The sequence below is a fragment of the Colossoma macropomum genome, unplaced genomic scaffold, assembly GCF_904425465.1.
Source record: "Colossoma macropomum unplaced genomic scaffold, Colossoma_macropomum, whole genome shotgun sequence".
NCBI lineage: Eukaryota > Metazoa > Chordata > Actinopteri > Characiformes > Serrasalmidae > Colossoma > Colossoma macropomum.
Genome location: NW_023494803.1, coordinates 33,125,517 through 33,147,602, shown reverse-complemented (window position 1 = coordinate 33,147,602; position 22,086 = coordinate 33,125,517). Strand labels below are relative to the sequence as shown.

General features: G+C 39.7%; 1 protein-coding gene across 1 annotated transcript in view; it reads left to right on the top strand.

The window, feature by feature from the left end:
* The window catches only part of eipr1 (EARP complex and GARP complex interacting protein 1), a 56,851-nt gene that overhangs the window by 23,513 nt on the left and 11,252 nt on the right, over window positions 1-22,086 (top strand). The window contains exons 5-6 of the mRNA XM_036593702.1: window positions 2,428-2,527; window positions 9,035-9,171. Of these exons, the coding sequence (XP_036449595.1) occupies window positions 2,428-2,527; window positions 9,035-9,171 (237 nt within the window). The remainder of the gene's footprint in view (window positions 1-2,427; window positions 2,528-9,034; window positions 9,172-22,086) is intronic.

The following is a 22,086-nucleotide window of genomic DNA, read 5'->3' as shown; positions in this document are numbered from 1 at the left end:
CAGAAGGAGCATTTTCAGCTGAGGCTTGTCTCATTTTTAAAGGTAATGCACACCTCTTAATCAATGGCCATTGTGGCCAATCAGGCATTTGCAGGGGGGCCAAGAGGAATTTTGGGGCTCTAGATTGTGACTGTGGTGTGAGACAGTGTAATCACAGTGCGATTTGCACTCCGAGGGGCTGCGCCAGATCAATGGGGACCCAAAAAGGAGAGAAGGCAAACTGCTTTATATAGGTCAGTCAATACTGGGAATAATGATGGAATAATCTCTGTGGGGGACGGTGGCCAGTCGATCCTCAAACACCTCTTATATTGTGTGCATTTACTGTGCATGGGCAATTTGGATGCCTCCCTCCTCCCTCTAAGCCCTCCTCTATGAAGAGAAAGCGTAACAGATGCTCCTTGAATAACCTTAGCCCAGGTTAGGTCCATTGTTTTCCATAGAGGCATTTGTACTTGTGTATATGTATGAATTACACTACTTTGTTAATGTTGGAGGTCCAAGCATGACTACTGAATGTAGTGGTTTTAGCAGATCTGTGATTTCATTCAGATTTTGGTGCACAGCTTAGTAGCCAGAGATAAATTTGCCTTTTGTTTCAGGGCACTGAAATACATGTACCATATTTCAATTCTTCTTAGAAGATAAATCTGGTCATAGCTTTGCACATTGTATGTAACTCATCTACATGCAAAGTGGATTAGATGTGTTTCATAAAGTATGTTAAAACCTCAATTTGAATGTATGGAGGGCTTTTTCAAGGATGCAAAGCTTCTGTTCTTCAAGGTCAGATGTATGACAATTTTGTTTTAATCCTACCACCCTTAAGTTAACTTATGGGTCTGACATAATAAGACCAAGAGCAGCCATAAAAAGAGACTTCCTTCCTTAAGAATTAATTGATACAATTGGGAGGCCTTTAAATCTCCAAGTGAGGAATAAATTGAGTTGAAATCAGAGTAGTTTTTCCCCCTCCCTGAATTAATAAAAAAAGAATGTAAAGCAAGTGAATGTGCCCCCTCCATCCTGAAGGCAGGGACAACAGCGGTGCTCCTCACACTCCAGGCCAATGACTCTCGACACCTTGGGAGGGCAGTAAAAACTGTCCTCCCTTCACTATGTCATTTATATCCTCCATAAACGTGTTTTTTTCAGCTCGGCGATATCCCTCCTCACAAAAGAGAGATGCAAATTACAGAGTTGAATGGAATCCCAAGTAGGACTTTTTCCCTGTTGCCTCATTTCTCTGTAGTGCTCTCTAGTTTGTTTCTGCCTGGTGCTGTTGAAGGCTCCGGCAGATCCACTAGCAAGTTGGAAGATATCGGCTGTAGACCAGTAATGACATGCTGTTATAGCCAATCACAGCAAATATGTAGATAAGATAAATTAGGGATTTTGCAATTAACCAACTTAAATCCGAAAAAAACATTTATTCAAATGAATCTCAAGAGTGAATTAACACTGATTAGCTTGCACTTTGTATGATGATAATGTATATTTTAAGTTCTCTTACTGATATCTTTTACAGTGCCAGATGAACACACCCATTTATATGCATTTTTCTATATACATATGCTATCTATTTATTTATTTATTTTAAATGAAGGCTTTTTACATAAATGGTTAAGATGTAAATAAAGTCATTCAGATTCATCTGATGTGAAATGCACCTCTCTAGAGAGACTTGCTGATTTAGAATTGTTCTCAAGAGTGGTGATGGGAACCAGATGTCTGAGGCATTTCATGGCTCTAAAAGCTAGCACATCGAAAGTTATTACACAAAATGTTTATGCATGTGCTGCTTCATGCCTGCACATTGTTTTATGATAGTTAGGCGATACGTTTTTGGCCTAAAATGTAGTTTATAAAATATATGTAGGGGAAAGAGGTACACAAAGAAAAAGGCACATTTCAGATTTACCATCTATTTGATCATTATCAACATTGCTTATTACATTACAGAACTTGATTGTGTAGGTTTAGACAGTAAATAAAATGGTTGTATTTGCATTGTAGACCTCATGACTCCTGATTCCTATCACCACAATTTCAGTGAAAATCTGACTTGGTAAGATACCAAGTTAACAATTTCACATCAATCCACTGTGAATGACTTTGTTTATATCTCAGCAATAGAAGTATGCAGAAATTTTGAAAAATCTGTGAAATTCCCCTTTAAAGACTTCTCAGTTTAACCTTGTCCTGTGAAGCTTTCTTGAAATCTTTGAAAGGCTATTCATGGTTTGCTATTTTTCAGATTTTTCATTGTTTGATTTTTATTCAATTAATTGAAAAATAACTGGTAGACTACTTGACTGTTAATATAATCAGCAGCCCAAGTTTCAGAAGATGGCAGAGATCATTGGGGAAAAGGACAGTTGTGACTGTGCAGGAATGTGGGTGAGCTCTCTCTTTTCTTTCCTGCAGTGTGCTGTGGGAGCCCATGGGCGATGGCAAGCGCGTGATTTCTCTGGCTGATAGCCACGTCGTGCTCTGGGACCTTCAGGAGAGCTCCACCAAGGCCACGGTGAGATAGCATACCTTTCATTATTTGATAACTGCTGTATCTTGCACTGCTCTCTCAGACTGCACTCCGCGCCAGCAGGGCTAGAGCTGTCAAACAAACTGCATGTATGAACTACTGAAATCACCACTAAACCATTCTGTTTAAAAAACCGTATGTTTTCTATTGACTACTATTAGACTAGGAAAATATGGAAGGACTTGGGTTAGACTACCTCCACGTTCAGGAATGACGCAGAGAGTGTTATGATTTTGATCGGCCGCAATACAATGACTAACAGAAAACAAAGCAAATATGCGTTTATCTGTGTCAGTCATGTGACTTTTTTTTTTTGCAGTGGCCATAGTAATGGCCCTCGTCAATAGGAGTGGCAATGGTGGAGAAATAAAAGAGAGCAGAACTCATTCGAAATTTGTCTTATTCATGAAATGAAAACAGGTTTCAAATCTACTGTAGTTTTGCTCTTTTAATTCTCCACCATCGCTGCTCCCATTAAAGGCGGTCATTACTATGGCCACCGCAAGAAAAGTAACGTGACTAAAACAGACAGATGCGTATTTGATTTTTTCTGTGACTCATTATTGTGACCAGTCAACATCCAGCATCCACCATCGCCACATGAATATCTTTTAATAGGTGTTTGTATTACAAAAAAACGAAAGTTTTTTAGGTGTAAGTGTAAGCAATTGATTATTTTCTCACACCTCTCCGGCAGGCCTGGGAGTGTGTATTGTTGGGGGTTTCTCAAGTCAGGCTAAGCCCACCCATGCCCCTCTTGTTGCCAGACCTGGAACACATTATGTTACAGAGTGTCAGAAACCACATAAAGACTTTTTTTGAGATTACATAACAACTGAACAACAGTAGCTTCATAGCTTCAGCACAAAAACTGAAGAAGCGAACTCCAGACACAAAACATGCCTTGGCTAGTTAACTGTATCTGGGCTAAAGCGAAATGTGTTAATCTGTTTTTTCACAGAATTATCACTTTAATTTCTTTGCTTTTTATTGCATTGGGCCTTGTTAAGTCTATCCTCAAGCTTGGATTTACCTATGATGCCAGAAAGATTCTTGGAGTTTTCCTTTAAAACTACTGCTCCAAACAAATATTAATACAATTTGTGGTTAATAAACACTATGTTGTGAACATGATGAATTAAGGATGCTGCGTGGAGACCCCTATTGCTGGAACTAGAGGAGACCACAAAAGCCCCAATTACAGTGCAGTGCCTTTATTTGGATTATCTTTCTTCCACAACCCACTGCCTATGCAATTAAAGTGTCCATGGTGCTGAAAGTCTGGATGAAATGTGAGTTTAGGTTGGTCACTTAATGTCCCATTAGTGAGGAGCTGCTGTGTTGAGGGTATTCATTAATAATCTGCTGCAGTCATTACTAATTAATGCCTCGCAGACTGAGGTTTGCAGGCTGGACGTGTCGCGTTCCTTTTAGGACATCACCCTGACTTGACATTTGGGAACCCGTGTGTGCAAACGCGAGAAACGTCGGCTCTGTTCAGACTACTACCACCTCTCTCTCCCCTCATACACTTTCACTCTCGTTCACCCTCGGCAAAGGTTGCTGGAGAGGTCCACGGTCGCTGCCACGCAGGGCCTCACTATGCGGTCATGCTAATGTCAGCTTTGCATGCAGAGCGAGAGGGGGGTTATCGAGTGGCAAGGCCTGCTGAGGGCACTGTGCCCATTAAAAATAAAAAGGAGTGGGAAAGAGAGAGGGAGAGAGAGCATGCTCAGTCAGATTCCACCAGAGCTGATGAGAATGCTAATCTCCCTCACGCAAGCCCCCCTACTTTCCCCTACACGCACACACATACACGCCAGCTCTCCTCCTCCAGTCTATCCCCATCCTTCTTTTCCTCTGAATGGCTCAGGTTGATGTGTTCATCATGGCCGTGTCCCAGCCTCCGCTTGCGATTGTAAGCTTTAGCTCAAATCTCCGTGAATTCTGCCACACCGCAGAGCCGAGAATTCAGCTCACGACTTCCAGCGTCCCAAACAACACCCACACAGGCCCAGCTAAAGCTCAGCCATCTTTGCAAAATAGCACACCGTGATAAATGGCAGCATTCTTCTGGCTCGTTTTGCAAGCTCTTCCCGAACCCTAATAGACCTCTGAAGTCGTGTCGTCATTCCGTAGTTGGCGTCATTCCCATATGAGGAGCTCTTGGGCTAAGCTGGGTTTCTATATAAGAAAAATAAATTACGTTTTTGAAAATTGCTACTAATAAGCCTTTGGTAAACAAAAACGAAGACCAAATATGAATATTTTTGCATTAAAGCTAACAGTGCTGAGTCAACACCATAAGACTGGACACTTCACCAAAGTACTGCACGCAAGCCATCAAGCTTTGCCAAATGTGGTAGTTGCTTTGGCAGTAATAGTTTACAGTTTGAGTAGTTGATGTTGACATGTAACCGTAGACTCACCTTTATCTAACGTTATTGCAGTGTATAGAATAGCAGTGTTAGCTTGCTTGCAGCATGTATGTAGCACTATTCATGTATTGACTGATAAACAACCTTGTAATTCAGCTGCTTACATCTGGAGCTGCTTATATGTCCATGACAGCATCTACAAAACGGTGCACGTATGGCTGTGGTTAGTGGTGTAAAAATGCATTGCTGCACCTAGACATGCAGCAATATTAATGAAAAAATAATATTGCAACATGTAACACACAATATTACCATGGACACTGAAATACATTCATGCATGTAAATACATACATGTATTTTAGTCAAACAAGTTGCAGTTTTAGCAAAGATTTTCTGAGATATGCCAAGCAGCTCTGGTTCCACTACACTATCACATAATGATCCTATGCTTTATCTGACGTTTGTACCACTTAAATGCGTTATTGCTCTGAACACCTTCACAGGTCACAGTATAGCCTGCAACACTATCCTTTTTACTCACTGTTATCTGGAGTACCAGGGGTCCACTGCCTGACCTGAAAAAGTCCAAAGGCATGATACCCTTTACAGTGATCAAAAAAATAAAAAATAAATAAATAAAAAAACAGGATTCTAGATATTAACGAAAACTGCTGTGCCTGTCATTAAAGAAAGTGGCAACAGAGCAGTGTTTTCCCCAAAAACATATAATCATTAACATATTCTTGCTATTAAAAATGGATTATTATATACACTTATAAAGTATAAAGCTGATAAAGTACACCAATCAGGCATAACATTATGACCACCTCCTTGTTTCTACGCTCATTGTCCATTTTATCAGCTCCACTTACTATATAGGTGCACTTTGTAGTTCTACAATTACAGACTGTAGTCCATCTGTTTCTCTGCATACTTTGTTGGCCCCTTTTACCCTGTTCTTCAGTGGTTTTAAACACCCCATTGTCACTGATGGACTGAAAATAGTCCACCAACAAAAATATCCAGCCAACAGCGTCCTGTGGGCAGCGTCCTGTGACCACTGATGAAGGACTAGAGGATGACCAACACAAACTGTGCAGCAGTAGATGAGCTAACGTCTCTGACTTCATATCTACAAGGTGGATTGACAAGGTAGGAGTGTCTAATAGAGTGGACAGAGAGTGGACACAGTGTTTAAAAACTCCAGCTGCACTGCTGTGTCTGATCCACTCAGACCAGTGCAACACACACTAACACACCACCACCACGTCAGTGTTACTGCAGTGCTGAGAATGATCCACCACCCAAATAGTACCTGCTCTGTGAGGGGCCACTGGGGTCCTGACCACTGAAGAACAGGGTAAAAGGGGGCTAACAAAGTATGCAGAGAAACAGATGGACTACAGTCTGTAATTGTAGAACTACAAAGTGCACCTATATAGTAAGTGGAGCTGATAAAAAGGACAATGAGCGTAGAAACAAGGAGGTGCCTGATCTGTGTATATGCTTGTTTTTTGGATTCTCAAGCTATTTTCAAACTTAAAAATGCAAGAAAATCTTGTGTGTTGTTGTTATTTATAATATTCCGCTGCTGTGTAAATACTTTCTCCAGTCACGTTTTTGTATTTTAGTGAATATTCAACCACATTTCTAAATCATACCAAATAAATCCCAAATCAAAATGAATCATGGGGAAATTGTAAAATTCTTGATGCTTTGAATCATTTCCTAAATATTCATAATCAAATTGAATAGCGAGGTCAGAGATTTACAGCCCTACTAATGGCATTAGTGCTAATGGACAGTGCTCATGGCTTTGAGGGTGCCATTGCAGCTGAGGCTGGGGTTGGAGTTGTTCTCCATTTCTGACTGGACACTAGAGCTGGAGTAATGAGACTGTACGCAGTGCGAGCAGCGCGGCCCGGATCGATCCGCTCCAGCACGCCTTTGTGCTCTGGCTCGCCTCCAACAAGCCCTGAAAAAAACGAGAGAAGGAAAGACGGAGAAAAATCAAGCTCCCCTATCGGCTCTTCCAGCGGTGGCTGAGCCCCGAGCTCGCTGAACAAAGCAGCAGAGGACAACTCCCACAGACGCTCAGTGCACTGGCCTTTGTTTATTAGATAAGGTGCTGTTGGTTTTGTGCAATTTGCTTTGTGCCTTTACTGTAGTAGTTTTCAAGAGTGAGTCCAAGCTCTGTTAAAGCACTGCATTGAAAACCAAGCCAGGTTTGTTTCAGTGAACACTGTGGATGTCTATTTGCCCTACGGTGTCCATGCTGAGAATCACTTAGGCTTTTTAATTTAATGTCTGCTGTGTTTTGTGCTGATACCACTGCTAAAGTTGCAACATGGATTACATTACTATATTGCTGCTGTCTGATCAAAACCTTGTATCTCCAGAATAGTAACTTTACAGGAAAAGGAAAAAAACATACTATACTTTTAATGTGAGTCAATGGAACCAGACTTCCACATCATTTTGGGCCATTTCTTTTTGTCCATTCATCATGAAATTTACACACAGTGTAAAGGACTACAGGCATTTTCAAATTATGTAAAAAACTGAAAAACGACAAAAATGGAGATATGAGGTTTCCGACAGCAGCGATATATTATTATGCTACTATACATAACTATTATATCAACCTACATTACTATTAGATGACTTTGTATTGTAATATTCCTTATTCAGTTATTTAAATTGAATTGAATACATTTAAATAATTTAATTGAATAAGCAATAAATTATTCACTTTACTTGGACGGTGTGAGTTTATTAATTCATCCAGATATCCACAGAAACTCATCTAGACAATCTGAGTCTTGTTGGGATGGTCATAGCACACAAAAACAATGTAGTTATTTGTTAGAGGGCTCATTTGCGTATTGCTGTCTGTCTGTGATGTCGGTATCAATGCGATCAGTGTTGTGTCTGTATACTAATGTGTATAGACCTAACATGATACAATGTGGTTACCACACCAATATGCCATCATTGCCATAAACTGGAATTGTATCTACTTAAAACATTTCGTTACATTTGGAAGAAGACCAAATGTTGGTTTACTGAGCAGTGGACTTTCTGTGGACTGTGGGCAGATAGAAAATTGCTTCTCAGTGCTCACGAGCTCAAAAATGACAATTATCTGCAAGTTGCATTCCCTGCTGCCTGGCACGAAGTAACATGATACAGATAGCGTTGGAAAAGATATTCTCTCTCTCTTGCTCTGTCTCTCCCTGTTCTTCTTTCTCTCTCTCTCTCTCTCTCTCCTTCTCTCTCTCGCACTCATGCTTTCCTTTCCTTCCTCTTTCACTGTATCTCTCTTTCTGTCTCTCTCTGTCTTTCACTTGCTTGCTTTCTCCTCTCTCTGTCTGTTTCTCTCTCTGTCTCTCTCTTTCTCTCTCTCTTCCTTGTGCAGGCTTTCTCTATCTCCTCTTTCTCTTTATCTCTTTTTCTCTCTCTATCTCTTGCTCTTTCTTCCTTTCTTTCTTGCACTGTTTATCTCTCTCTCTTTCTCTGTTTTGTTGCTTACTCTCTCTCTGTCTCTCTTTCTTTCTTCCTTCCTTCTTTCTTGCACTCTTTATCTCACTCTCTCTCTTTCTCTCTCTCTTTCTATCTCTGCCCCCCCGTCTCTCTCTACTTTCTTTCTCTCTCAATTTAATTCAATTCAATAAGCTTTATTGGCATGACCCTATTCAGTTACAGTATTGCCAAAGCATTATCAAGAAGGAACACTGTCTCTCTCTCCGTCTCTCTCTCTCCATCTCTCTGTCTGTCCCGTGTTCTTTGTGGCACCAGTAATGACAATCTCACCTATAGAACCTTCTACAAGAGCCACCAAGGGCACTCTACAGTCACAGCAGCCCATGTCACTGAGTTTCCAATGAAAAGGTGAAAAGTACAGCCCCCCTCTCACAGGGGCTGCTGTCTCTTTGGCTCATGTCAATACGTGTGGTTGAAGCGGTGGGTCTGTGTTCACTGGTGCACACTATCCACTCTGTAACCGTCCCTGACCGGACATGTGCATGTTACGGGTGCTCATTGACTGCTCAGCCATTGATTAAGATATGTGTGTGTGTGTTGTGTGTGTACGTGTATCGATTTCCCTCTCCAGATTTCCAGCAGCGCCACCCTGGAAGGCAAAGGGCAGCTGAAGTTCACCTCAGGCAAATGGAGCCCTCACCACAACTGCACCCAGCTGGCCACAGCCAACGACACGGCCATCCGCGGCTGGGACCTCCGCAGCATGAGGTGAGCTCAGGGGTCAGATTACATGGGCATGATGACAAAGCTGATGAGAAAATATTTACATATACCTTTTAAATCATTTCAACACTGCCAGGTGTGTCCGTGATATACAAATCAATATTTTTGTGAGCAGGTGAGTAAACGCAAAGAAAAGAAAACAAATACAGGGAGCCATATTTACTCCACTCTTTTAAAAAAAGATTTCTATTAGATCTATATGCATATAGTAAAGATATTGAAGTGTGCTTGATTATATTAAGACATTTTTCATAAATGAACAAAATGCCCTGACAAAACAGTATTGCTACATAAGATACAGTGGGCAGTTCTTTCTATAACTGGTCTCTGTAATTGGCCTTTTATATTATAGGTGCAGTTGTTAGGTGTTCTAGAGGTACTGACAGTGCCCCTGTAAGGCTGTCATGATTACTTTATATAAAAGTTCGTCGATTTACGTTCCCAATAAATTGGCTTAGTAATTTGTTTGCAGTCTGAATGATAAAAATGTCATCCATCGGTTGTCCTAAAACTGCGTTTGGCAAGCTGAAGATTGTCAGCACTTTGTGAGCAGCACTGAAGGAGAGGGATCTCATGAATGCATAAATGTTTGTAGTTACAAATTGCATGTGTATGAAGTAAAAGGTTTGGTGTAGGTCTAGGCCGGGGTCGGCAACCCAAATGTTAAGAAGAGCCATTTTGTCCTTCAACAAAAATCTAACCACCTTGGTAGCCACAACATTTTATGTCCAGTTTACCATCTTGGCTAAAAATATGTCTCAGTATGTGCTAACATCCTAGTAAATGAAAACGCAGACTTAACGTTACTTTGCTCTTCTTTAAGCTGTGGCTCAGCTATAGCCGCTTTTTCTCTGGCAGGAAACTTCTTTGCAAAAGTAAAACAGTTTCTAGAATATTGTCCCTCAACATTTGACTTTGTACGAGGCTGGTCAGCTTCTCGTTTGCCAGCTACTTGTCTAAATTCTCCCGTTCCACCTTAAATAGTGCCTGAGGCACCAGAATGTAACTGCTGCACCATTTAAGGTGGATCAGGAAAATTCAACCAAGAAGCTGACTTCAGCTTCACAACTTTCTTTAGTGTTTGACAGTTTCTCGTTGCAGATTAAACATATCAGGAAACCAGCTGTGTGCTTATAAATGCAAAAAATGCCAAGTCCATTCATCGCCAAATTATCGTTGTTTGTCTTAAATCTCTCTCTCTGCCGTTTCGTTAGCTACTAGTTAGGCAAGATTGTGTTGCTATGGTGACCACCAGTCTGCATGCCAATCTTCAGGGTTAAAGGTTGGTGAATTAGCAGTTATAGGCTACATTAGCTCCAGCATTAAAGATCATTTATTCCTAAAACTGTGTTAGAATGATCAACAGAACTATTTTACTGCAGAGGAGGATTATTTTATTTTTACCTGTAAAATCTAATCCTGCTGTGGAGCCGTACCAGGGAAGCAGAGGAACCGCCTGCAGCTCCAGAGCCGCATGTTGCCGACCCTTGGTAAGGCTGAACAGCTCTGCTGACAGCTAACAGGCTACTCTAATAATATTCAGGTAGGATTCACAGTAAAACTACTACATCCAAAGTAAAGAATATGCCACTTGAATGTGTGTTAGACATTTTAAAGGCTTCAGTTGTCTGTGTTTAAGCAGATCTGGCCTAAGAAGTATTAAACCCAGCAAAACAGTGAAATTTTCATTCCTTTAGCACTAGCAGAAATTAGCATTACCACAGCATTACTAGTGGTACTCCAGAGGTAAGGGTACTTCTAAATTTAACTTGTATGCAGTAAACACTCATATAGTAACATGCACAACTGTGGGAAGTTGCTCAAAGCAGCATTAGAGATTTCTCAAAATGGCTTTAAAAATTACTCAAATTGCACTCAGATGAATTTACTGACACCTGCAGGTACCCTAGCAACGCACATGTTGAGTTGTCTTACTAATCCCTCTTACAGTAAGAAACAAAGCCTGATGGACACACAGTTTTATGCATTTTTAGCCCTATAGTGTTTTATTTATGAACAAAGATATTCAGAAGCTTCTTTTTCACATCTTTTTTTAGTAAGGTTTCTAAATCGTCTCTGAATAGTATGATATTGTTCAGTTAAGGCCATTTTATTGTCACTCTATTAATCATCAGGTCATGTTGTTGGCTGTGTATTTCTTCCTGAAGGGTAGTAGTTAATTAGTTTAAGCATAGTACTTTAATTTGACCATCTCTTTTTAGAAGAGCTGTATACATGCAGTACATAGGAATATACCATCCTTTAAACTTTCTCTGTAAGGTCTAATTAGATGTTTAGCATTTAGCTGTACAGATATGGCTTCTCCCTGTTAGTGTGATGGAGCGGCAGTGCTGCCTGGGTGTGTGTCAGTTAGCGAGGCAGGGCTGGTGCAGTGAATCATATGGAGCAGATGGGTGATGGAATGAAATGAGCCTCCATGTGGGCTGTACTGCAGGAATAATAATCACAGCACTATTGATCCCTGTGATAACACAGAGCCAGACCTTGAGAGGGTGAAAGAGGGAGAGAGAAAAGGAGAGACGGAGAAAGAGTACAAAGCAGCGGAGGAGAGATAAAGTGAGAAGGAGGAGATAACAGTGGGAAGAGAGCAGAGATTGGAAGCGATAGAGAAGGATGGACAGTGGAGATACCAGCTGAAACACAGAAATGGAGAGAGAGTTGGGAAGAAGAGAGAGAACCACAGAGAGTTGTTCAGTGCATAAGCAAAAGCATGCCAGAGGAACACTGAAGGGAGGAAAGATAGGAAACAAGTGAAAAATGGAACAACAATGAGAGCATAAGCAAGATAAAAGAGTGTAAAGGGATTGTTTCTGTAGAAGAATTGTACTACATAATTTTCTCCAGCCTTTCTTTTGCTCTCCTTGTGCATTATAATAAGAAACATTAATAAGCACACACAAAGAACTGTGAGCCCCTGAAAGTCGAGCCTTGCTAGTGTTTGTGAGTATTTGAATGCACTGTATTGGAGGTGAAATCTTCAGCTTATATATCAGTGTATGTGAGTATATATAGTATTGTTCAGTGTATACTTTGTCAGTATATGTGAGTATACTATATGCCAGTATATCGCTGCTGTCGGAGCAAAACCCCATATCTCCATTTTTGTTGTTTTTCAGTTTTTGACATAATTTGAAAATGCCTGATGAATGGACCAAAAGAAATGGCCCAAAATTACTTGGTAAAAATTCTGTTTCCATTGACTTACATTACAAGTAAAGTGTGTTTATTTCTTCTCCTGTAAAGTTACCATTTTGGAGATACAAGGTTTTGTTCCGACAGCAGCGATATATTGCTGTATATGTCAGTGCCCTCCACAAATATTGGCACCCTTGGTAAATATGAGCAAAACAGGATGTAAAAAACATTTTTTATTCCTTTCCTAGCCTTTTTTGAAGTACAATCAATGAAAAAAACGAAATCTTATCAGGAAATATTTTTTTTCCAATTATGTGTGCCACAATTATCAGCCCCCGTTCATTTAATGCTTGCAGCCTCCTTTTGCAAAGACAACAGCTCTGAGTTTTCCCCTACAGCGCTTAATGAGACCCTCCATACAGAATCTTTCCAGAACCTACAGAATCTCTCCAGAACCTACAGATTCCAAGGTCCACACTGTGGATTCTCGTCAGCTCATCCCACAGGTTTTCTATGGGGTTTAGGACAGGGGACTGGGGTGGCCTTAATTTTGTTGGCAGTGAACGATTTTTTGTCAATTTGAGGTGTGCCTTTTATCACTGTCCTGCTGAAAGATCCAAACTATGGCCCAGTTTAAGCTTCCTGGTTCTGCTGATACAATGTATCTGAATTAATTGTCCAGGGTCTTTGGATGAAAAACAAGCCCACAGCATCACAGATCCACCACCATACTTCACAAGGAGATGGGGTATTTTTCTGCATGGCTATCTTTGTGTTCTCCTCTGGTGTCTGTTGCTAAAAACCTCTATTTTGGTTTCATTTGACCATATAGCATGGTCCAACTGAAAGTTCCAGTAACGTTTGGCAAACTTGACAGACGTTTTGGTCCTTGACAGCAGAGGCAACAACTTGTGGTTATATAGGTGGTGTTTGATTATGGTTTGGGAGACATTCTGACCCCAAGACCTAATTAATCTCTGCAGTTCCTCTTCCTGGTAGATTTTTTAACACCTTCAATTACTTTAAGCATCTTTATTATTGCCCTGATAGTGAAAATGGGCATTTTCAACTGTTCAGCTACTTTCTATACTTTGTATGTAGCCATTTCCTAATTTGTGCAGCTCAGCATTCTTTTTGTCATACGTCATTGCTGTTTTCTCTGATCTTTCTCATAATGATGGATGACTAAGGACATTGGACATGTGTTTCATCGATAATATATTCCCCAGTCAATAGGGAAGTTTGGGCTGACCATTTAAGTGGAATATACTTTGCTCAGGTGAACTTAAAAGCATAAAATATGAATGGGAATATACTTAGATTTCGCTCTTAGGAATTTCTAGGTGTGTCAATAATTGTGACATACATAGATTTAAGAAAAATAATTAGCTGTGGGTCAGACTGGCACAACATGCAAGGGGAGTATTGGACCGTTCTTCCTTACAGAACTGCTTCAGCTCGGCCATATTCTTTGGGTGTCTGGTGTGAACAGCTCTCTTGAGGTCATTCCACAGCATCTTCATGCAGTTAAAGTCTGAGCTCTCATTGGGCCACTCCAAAGGGTGCATTTTTGTTTTTCTTGAAGCCATTATGTAGTACAACCCCAATGCCCAAAAGGTTGTGACACTGTGTAAAATGTAAATAAATTTAAATAAAAAACAGAATACAATGATTTTTTGCAAATCTCATAGACCCATATTTTTATTCACAATAGAACATAGAACACATATCAGATGTTGAAAGTAATGAATATTTACCATTTCATGAAAAACATTAACTCATTTAGAACTTGATGGCAGCAACACATCTCAAAAAGGTTGGGACGGGGCAACAAAAGGCTGGAAACAGCTGGAGAAGCAATTTGCAACTAACTCACATGACTGGGTAGAAAAAGAGCATTTTAGAGAGGCAGAGCCTCTCAGAAGCAAAGATGGGCAGAGGTTCACCAGTCTGTGAAAAACTGTGTCTAAAAATTGTGTAACAATTTCGGAAAAATGTTCCTCAGCGTAAAATTGTGAAGACTTTGGATATCCCACCATCTACAGTACATAAGATCATCAAAAGATTCAGAGAATCTGGAGAAATCCCTGTATGCAAGGGACAAGGTCGACAGTAAATATTGGATGCCTGTGATCTTTGGGCCCTCAGGTGGCACTGCATTAAAAACAGATTCTGGACTGGAAATCACTGCATGGGCTCAGGAACACTTGCAGAATTCATCATCTGTGAACACAGTTCGCCGTGCAATCCACAAATACGAGTTAAAGCTGTATCATGCAAAGAAGACGTCATATGTCAACACAATCCAGAAACATTGCTGTCTTCTCTGGGCCAAAGCTCATTTAAAATGGACTGAGGCAAAACCATGGACACCATGTCCTGCGGACTCAAGAGGAGAGGACCATCCAGCTTGTTATCAGCGCACAGTTCACAAACCTGCATCTCTGATGGTATGGGGTTGCATTAGTGCCTATGGGTTGGGCAGCTTACACATCTGGAAAAGCACTATCAATGCTGAACAGTATATAGAGGTAGAATGCTGAACATATGCTCCCATCCAGACAGCGTCTCTTTCAAGGAAGGCCTTGCATGTTTCAGCAAGACAATGCTAAACCACATACTGCATCCATCACAACAGCATGGCTTCGCAGAAGAAGAGTCCGGGTGCTGAACTGGCCTGCCTGCAGTCCAGACCTTTCACCAATAGAAAACATTTGGTGCATCATGAAACGAAAAATCCGGCAAAGAAGACCAGGACTGTTGAGCAGGTAGAATCCTACATAAGATGAGAATGGGACAACATTCCTCTCTCAGAACTCCAACAGTTGGTCTCTTCCCAGACGTTTACAGACTGTTGTTTAAAGAAGAGGGGATGTTACTTAATGGTAGACACGGCCCTGTCCCAACCTTTTTGAGATGCGTTGCTGCCATCAAGTTCTAAATGAGTCAGTGTTTGTCATGAAATGGTAAAATTCATTACTTTCAACATCTGATATGTGTTTTCATTTCATTTATTTACATTTTACACAGCATCCCAACTTTTTTGGAATTGGGGTGTAGATTTACTTCGATGTTCAGAGTCTTCCTTCGTGGTGTGCTCCCATGGACAGCATGCCTGTTCAATGATTTTTCATATGGTAGACTCATGAACAGATATGTTAAGCAGTTCCAGTAATTCCTTCAAGCCATTAGCTGTTACTCTGTGGTTCTTTTTTTATTGAGCATTCTGAATTGTGCCTTTGGAGTAATCATGGAAGAGTAGAATCAGTACTAAATAGTCTCCATTTATGGACAGTTTGTCTACTGATGACAGTTTGTTGACTGATGAATACCTAAACTCTTTGAGATTGCTTTGCTTTATTCAAATCAACAATTATTGATCGTAGGTCTTCCGAAATCTCTTTTTTGCGAATCATGGTTCACATCAGCAAGTGCATATTGTGAATAGCAAATTCCAGATGTTTGAGTGGTCAATGTAGCTCTAACCCACAACTCCAGTTTCATTTCATTGACTGTACTCCAGGTTTACTCCTGACTCTGATTAGCTTTGGTTAAAGTCATTAGCCTAGGGGTTCACATACTTTTTCCAGCCAACACTGTGAATGTTTGATTGATTGATATCTAATATGGACAAGAATAATATGTATTTTTGTGTTATTATATTAAACATATAAAAATATTGCAATATTAATCAAAAGCTTAAAAGATTGCAGTGTGACTTTTTCCCTAAAACCAACCAACCAAACCTACTAACTTGTATATTCCACATGTGTATGTGAGAGCATACATATGAGTATGTGCATATAGGATAGGCACACAGCAGGGCTGTAGGACAGCAAAGACATAGTCACCTCACACATACACATTTCCACACATAGCTGTTTCCAGGCGTCCAGTTGGTGCAGCAGCTGTGTGCTAGCAGAGAGAGCGCGGTCCGCTTCCGCTCCACTGCACATCCAGACATCTTCCGAAGTGTCTGTGCTGGCTTGTCAAGAGGAGTGCCAGCCCAAACAGTGCTGCCCTGGTCAAAAACAGCCGCTCTCTTAAAGTCACACCACAGTAGAGGAGAAAACAGCTCCTCTGTCTACACTGTGGTGAGCAAATAAAGAACTGTGTAAAAATATGGACAAATTGTTCTATAAATATTTTCAAAGCTTCACCTCCTGAAAATAATGTTATCTGTGGCAAGTATTCTTTGTAATTGGCAACTAAAACAAACTAAATGAAAAAAGAAGAAATAAAAGATCCAGCCTGACAATATCCATGGTTGCTATGGCAACCAATTGACGTTATATTACAGCTACACGTTGTTAGTAAAGTAGAACATACCTTGGCTGGGCTGTGTACTGCTAAGGTCTAACATAAAGCAATCTGTAATTATGTAAATGGGTCACTGACTTGGCTAAACAAAGGATGTTGGTATTTGATAAAAAAAAAACACTGTCCACTGCTGAAATAATAGACTACTTCCAATCTCTGCAGGGTTTACAGTGAATCATACTGCTTGACGTTATAACATAGTCACATATTTATGACGTTTCTTCCCTTCCAGTGTAAGAACATGTACTGAACAGACTTAGACCTGTTGTTGTTGTCATTTCAAAACCTTGTAATTAATTTTTTTCTTCTCTATTAAAAAAAAGGGTTCCCTTTGTTATATAAACATTCCATGACAAATGAACCAGTAGATATGTTTCAAAATTGCTTTGATAAATTCTTGTTACATTAACATACATTGCAGGCTATTTTCCTCTTTTTTTATTTTTTTAGACCAGTACCAATAATGAAACTTTTAATATCAGCTGATACTTTGCTGAATAGCTGGGTACATGTTGTTTATAGATGCAAAGCACCTCACGAACATGGGCTTGCAATTTACTCACTCACTCACATTTATCAGGCTGAAGATTTTCCAGAAGAGGCGCTTCTCTTGCTAATTAAAACAGTTTTAAAACTATTTTAAAATATGACTGCACAAACAGCAGATCTCTTTTTTGCAATAACATAACAATTACAAATTTTTACTGCCGTTCTTGTCAGATAAAAGCCTCATCATAACAGTAGCCTGCACACACTACTGGTACAGTGCAGGAGCTCCTTGGCATCAGCCCACAAGATCACATTTTCAGATGCTATACAGAATTGGAGTGTGTGATTTGAATAGATATCTATGGAGTTTACACTTCAGTCACGCAAAAATAGGCTCTGCACATAAAAAAAATCAGGTTGGAAAGGCTCGCCTTTTGACGGATGTAAGATACACGTCTGGCACAGCTGGTGTGGATGGAAACACCGATTACAATGTATCTGTTCCATCAGACGGACAATTAAAAAATGCTTCAGAAATGCATCTGGTGTGAATTCACCGAAGGGCTACATGTGGCTGCTGTTATCATGTGACCTAATTTGTTTTACGTTATGGTGCACTACAAGGAATTCTGTAATATTTAGGGCTACATTTGTTTCAGAATCAGATTCTTCGTTTTTCTGATATCTGATTAGGGGTTGGCGATATGGAAAAGATATTATATCATATGTATCATGTTACTGTGAATGTGCAATTAAAAACAAATTATTTAATTTACTGTTCAATGTTTCATATACTATGCTGCACTAAATCAATTTAAACAAATCTAATTATGTTCTGTCTGTAATTAAACATGCAGTTGTTTGGTGTTCTATGTTATAAGATCATAAAGCCATATTGTTTATCAAAATAACAAAATGTTTGACATTAAAACATATTATTTTGCAGACCCCTATTTCTGATCCAGCATTTTTTGCTGGTATCAGCCTGATACTGCTACTGGGTATCAGATTGGTTCTATCTCGAATCATGACAGCAAAAATATGCTGATATTTTCTGTGTATTATTTAAATATCAACCCTCTGGCTTCAGTGTCTGTAAGCGTGTGCCCTGCACGGTGTTTTTAGATGTGTATTGGAGCGGGTGCTGGTTTTGCAGGCAGTTGATGTGATGTGAGGTGGTGAATAGAGGAGGCCAGTGCTGGATGGGGTGCTTTACGCTAGATGTTCTCTCTGTGCATCAGTCTGCAGCCACACTTGCACCACTGAAGCGCAGTGTGAGAGTGCTAGCGCACACACACACACACACACACACACACACACACCGCCTCCCTGCAACACGGAGCTGTGTGTTAGCTGTCAGGACTGACGCCACAGCACGCACACACCCCATCCCATGCATACAGAAACAGAGCAGTGTGCTGCAGTGAAGCTTTCACGAGAGGGGGTGAGAGAGGGAGGGAGAGAGAGCGAGAGGGACAGAGAGAATTTGAGATACTAAGTCTAGGTTTCCAGCATTTTGTGACATTGCTTTGGGGATTATTTGCATCAATAGTTTGATCTATTGTTTTGGATATATTGCGGGAAAGCTATTGAAATTGCTCTTGCAGAGATGGATGCAAAGCGGGAATTCATTAAAGTACTCTTGCTGTGTGCTTTGTCACATTTGCATGCAGAGGAAAATAATAGAACTCAGCTGATAATTATTTGGAATCAGTAGCTATAATGAAGCAAATCCAGCATTTTTTGCTGGTGTGAGCCTGATACTGCTACTGGGTATCGGATTGGTTCCATCTCAACTCAGGACAGCGGAATTATGATGGTATATATTATTATATTGCCAAATGAATTGAGCATGTGCACACTGTTTGGAGAAACATATTGCAATAGGCTATATTAAAATACCACTTTAGTCAGGTTTTTTTACACTACTTTTTTTGCATTTGATTGTAAGTCCACTTATAACATGTTTTATGTAACAAAACTCTAATTCTTTTTTAACATGACTGTTTTCCAATCTGTCTTTGTCCCTTAGAAAAAAACAGTCTGTTCCTAGTACTGTGCCTTTAAGAGGAATATATCTTATCCTAGATATGGATCATTCTACTGAATTGGCTCAAAGTCAAAGTTGAAAACATCTTCATTCTTCAAATTTCAGATTTTTGACTTGGAATTTGGACTAAAAGACTAGCCATCACTTGGCTAGCAAACACAGCTTTGAACAGATGTACACACATAAAACTCAAAGTTTGATTATTTGCAGAAAACGTGTTTCGATAGCGATAATTCTTAAGTTTGCACACTGATTTTCAGACTTTAGGACACATTTACTTCAAAACTGTGGGATCTAACTGCTCACCATGTGGCCATGAGGAATGGGGAAGCAGTCTGACTTCCTGCTCTAAAATGTGGCCAAAATAAGGCTCCGCTTATGGGCTATGGAAAACCCTTGGTGTTTCTGTAGTGACATGTAAACGCAGGCCAGCATTCAACTTCACTTTAAAAGTAGAAACCACTTTAGGGGTTAGGGTTTGGAACAGCCAGCTACCAATAGAAAGAATCCTATAAATAATGATTTTTGTGTATATTTAGCTTATTATTATCTCAATTAATGCCTTGGGTTTAAATAGATCAAAACTCAGTCCTCGCAACTATTGCAACTAAGTCTGAATACTTCAAGCCCCTGTCAACATGGTCAACAATGTTTACATTTTTGTTTTAATAGTAAACATATACTGCAGAAAAGGTGTTTACCAGCCATACATTTAGGAAATATGCATAAATTAATACAGTTTGGTAAATGCTCAATAAATAATACAATAGATAAATACTCCAAAAATTCTGAGCTGCTGCCTGCTTTTTACTGTGTGGGCGTGTCAGAATGCAAAATGATTGACAGTGGTGTCTCCCAGGCAACGTAAACAGCCCAGCTCCAGTGGTAGTGGTGGGCAACACTGCCAGTCGGTATGGTTCAGCTCTACACGTTTAAGCCTCCCCCACAGGAAAATAGACCACTTTGCTCTTCTCGACCGCTCACTAAATGGTGTGTAAAAAGTGCAAAACAGAACAAGCTGTCCAGTGGTCATTTTAGAGATCACATTTTGCAGATATTTTTGGAGAACTCAGGCTTTCATCTTATGATGGGTGTATCACACTCAGCACTAAGGAATGCAAGTAGCAGACTCTGGTATTTTGGCAGAATTGTGGTCACCTGCGCCAAATTTAGCCCCACTCCAACTCAAAGCAAACAGAGGAAAACAGCAGAAAAAGTCACTTAAAAAATTTCTCAGACGAAAAGATCAACATCATTCTTTCTCTGCCAGTTAATATAGATCAAAACACACAAAAAGATTATAGATAATAGAAGAAAATCTTGAAATTGAGTAGTCAGGGGCTTTATTTATTTATTTTTTACTGTGGGACTGCAGTTTGAACTAATTCGGTAATGGTCCATATATCTAATGATGCTTGTTCTAATTAGCTGCTTTATTTAAAAAGGAGTCTAGGCTGAAACACTCTTTGGGCGGAGCTAAACTGCTATACGCTGAATAGGCAGATATATGTAAGTGTGTTGGTTTTGTGACATCACAAAAACGGTAAATTTAAAACAGGCTGTTTTTGCAGCTTAGTTTCCATATATGGACTGTATGGACTGAAGAAGTGAAGTATGTTTTAAAACTCTTTTATTAAAAGGAGAAAATGTTTTCTGTAATATGGTTCCTTTAATTACATCACAAGCAAAAACTCCTTTCGCCAAAGAATGAATTTAGAAATTGAGTATAGTATCTGTGTTCCCTCTGAAAGAGTGCTGTAACCTGAGGGAATAAAACTTAACATATACCCTTATAATGCAGTTTTACAGTAAGCTACTGTATGCCCCAAAACTGAAAGTGTTTAAATAACTTGTGGCTCCTATTTGGAGATAATACTGCGTGATTGAATACTGCATGTTGGCTCCATTTAGCTTCTTTTAGGTGAAAGTGTTGTATGCTTTCCTGCTTTGGTCAAGGCCAAGTAAATAAAAAGGCTCTAACATTAAACCTTAATCCACCAGACAGAGTGAATCCAGCTCATAATGACTCATATTGAAGATTATTTATGATTTATGTAAAACCTGCATAAATCCTTGGATACTGAAGCTTGTATTACATTAAGTTGTGATAAGGTTTCTATTTTGTGCAAATGAATCAAATAACGTGAAATTCAATAATATGATACCGTCATTGCTCGTTACGTATGATCTGAGTCACGCATTTGTTAGCAGGAGCAAGGACACAGATTCTTAAAGGGAAATTCCACCAATTTTTCAGAAATACATAATTCATTCACTGAGAACAAAGTTAGTCAGAGTGGTTTGAGGTGAGATGGTGAATCAGAAAGAAGCATACTGACTTTGATTTCTGTACAGTGGTGGTGATAAGAACCACTACTGTAACACCAAGGTGTTGCGATGTCTGCAACACCAATAGAGCTATTAATATAGCCATTTTATTTAACACCCAAAAGACCAGTGAACCTACACTTGTTGAACCTACATTAATGGTAAAATAGCTGTAAATCCCCAAAAAATGTTTTCTTTCCTAGGTGAAAGGCTTTACTCAGAACTATGGTAAAACAATGTCACAAGCATCAGGCAACATATTTATAAATACTTCATGTTATAGCTTCATGTGACATCTGGTCCTTACCAGCACCACTGAAAACAACACTCAGTAAGTTTCTCTAAAATGGCACATTTTAATAATCAAACCATTCTGAATAACTTGTTTACGCCTGAATGATTTAATTATGCAGAATTTTTTAAAAATCTGTGGAATATCACTTCACGGCCAAGGGAAGAGCTTTAGAGTTTAGAATTGGAGATCTTGTTAAATTTGTTCTTTTTGAAAGGTACCATGTCAGCCTATTCGTGGACTTACTTAAGGCAGTGGAGGAAAG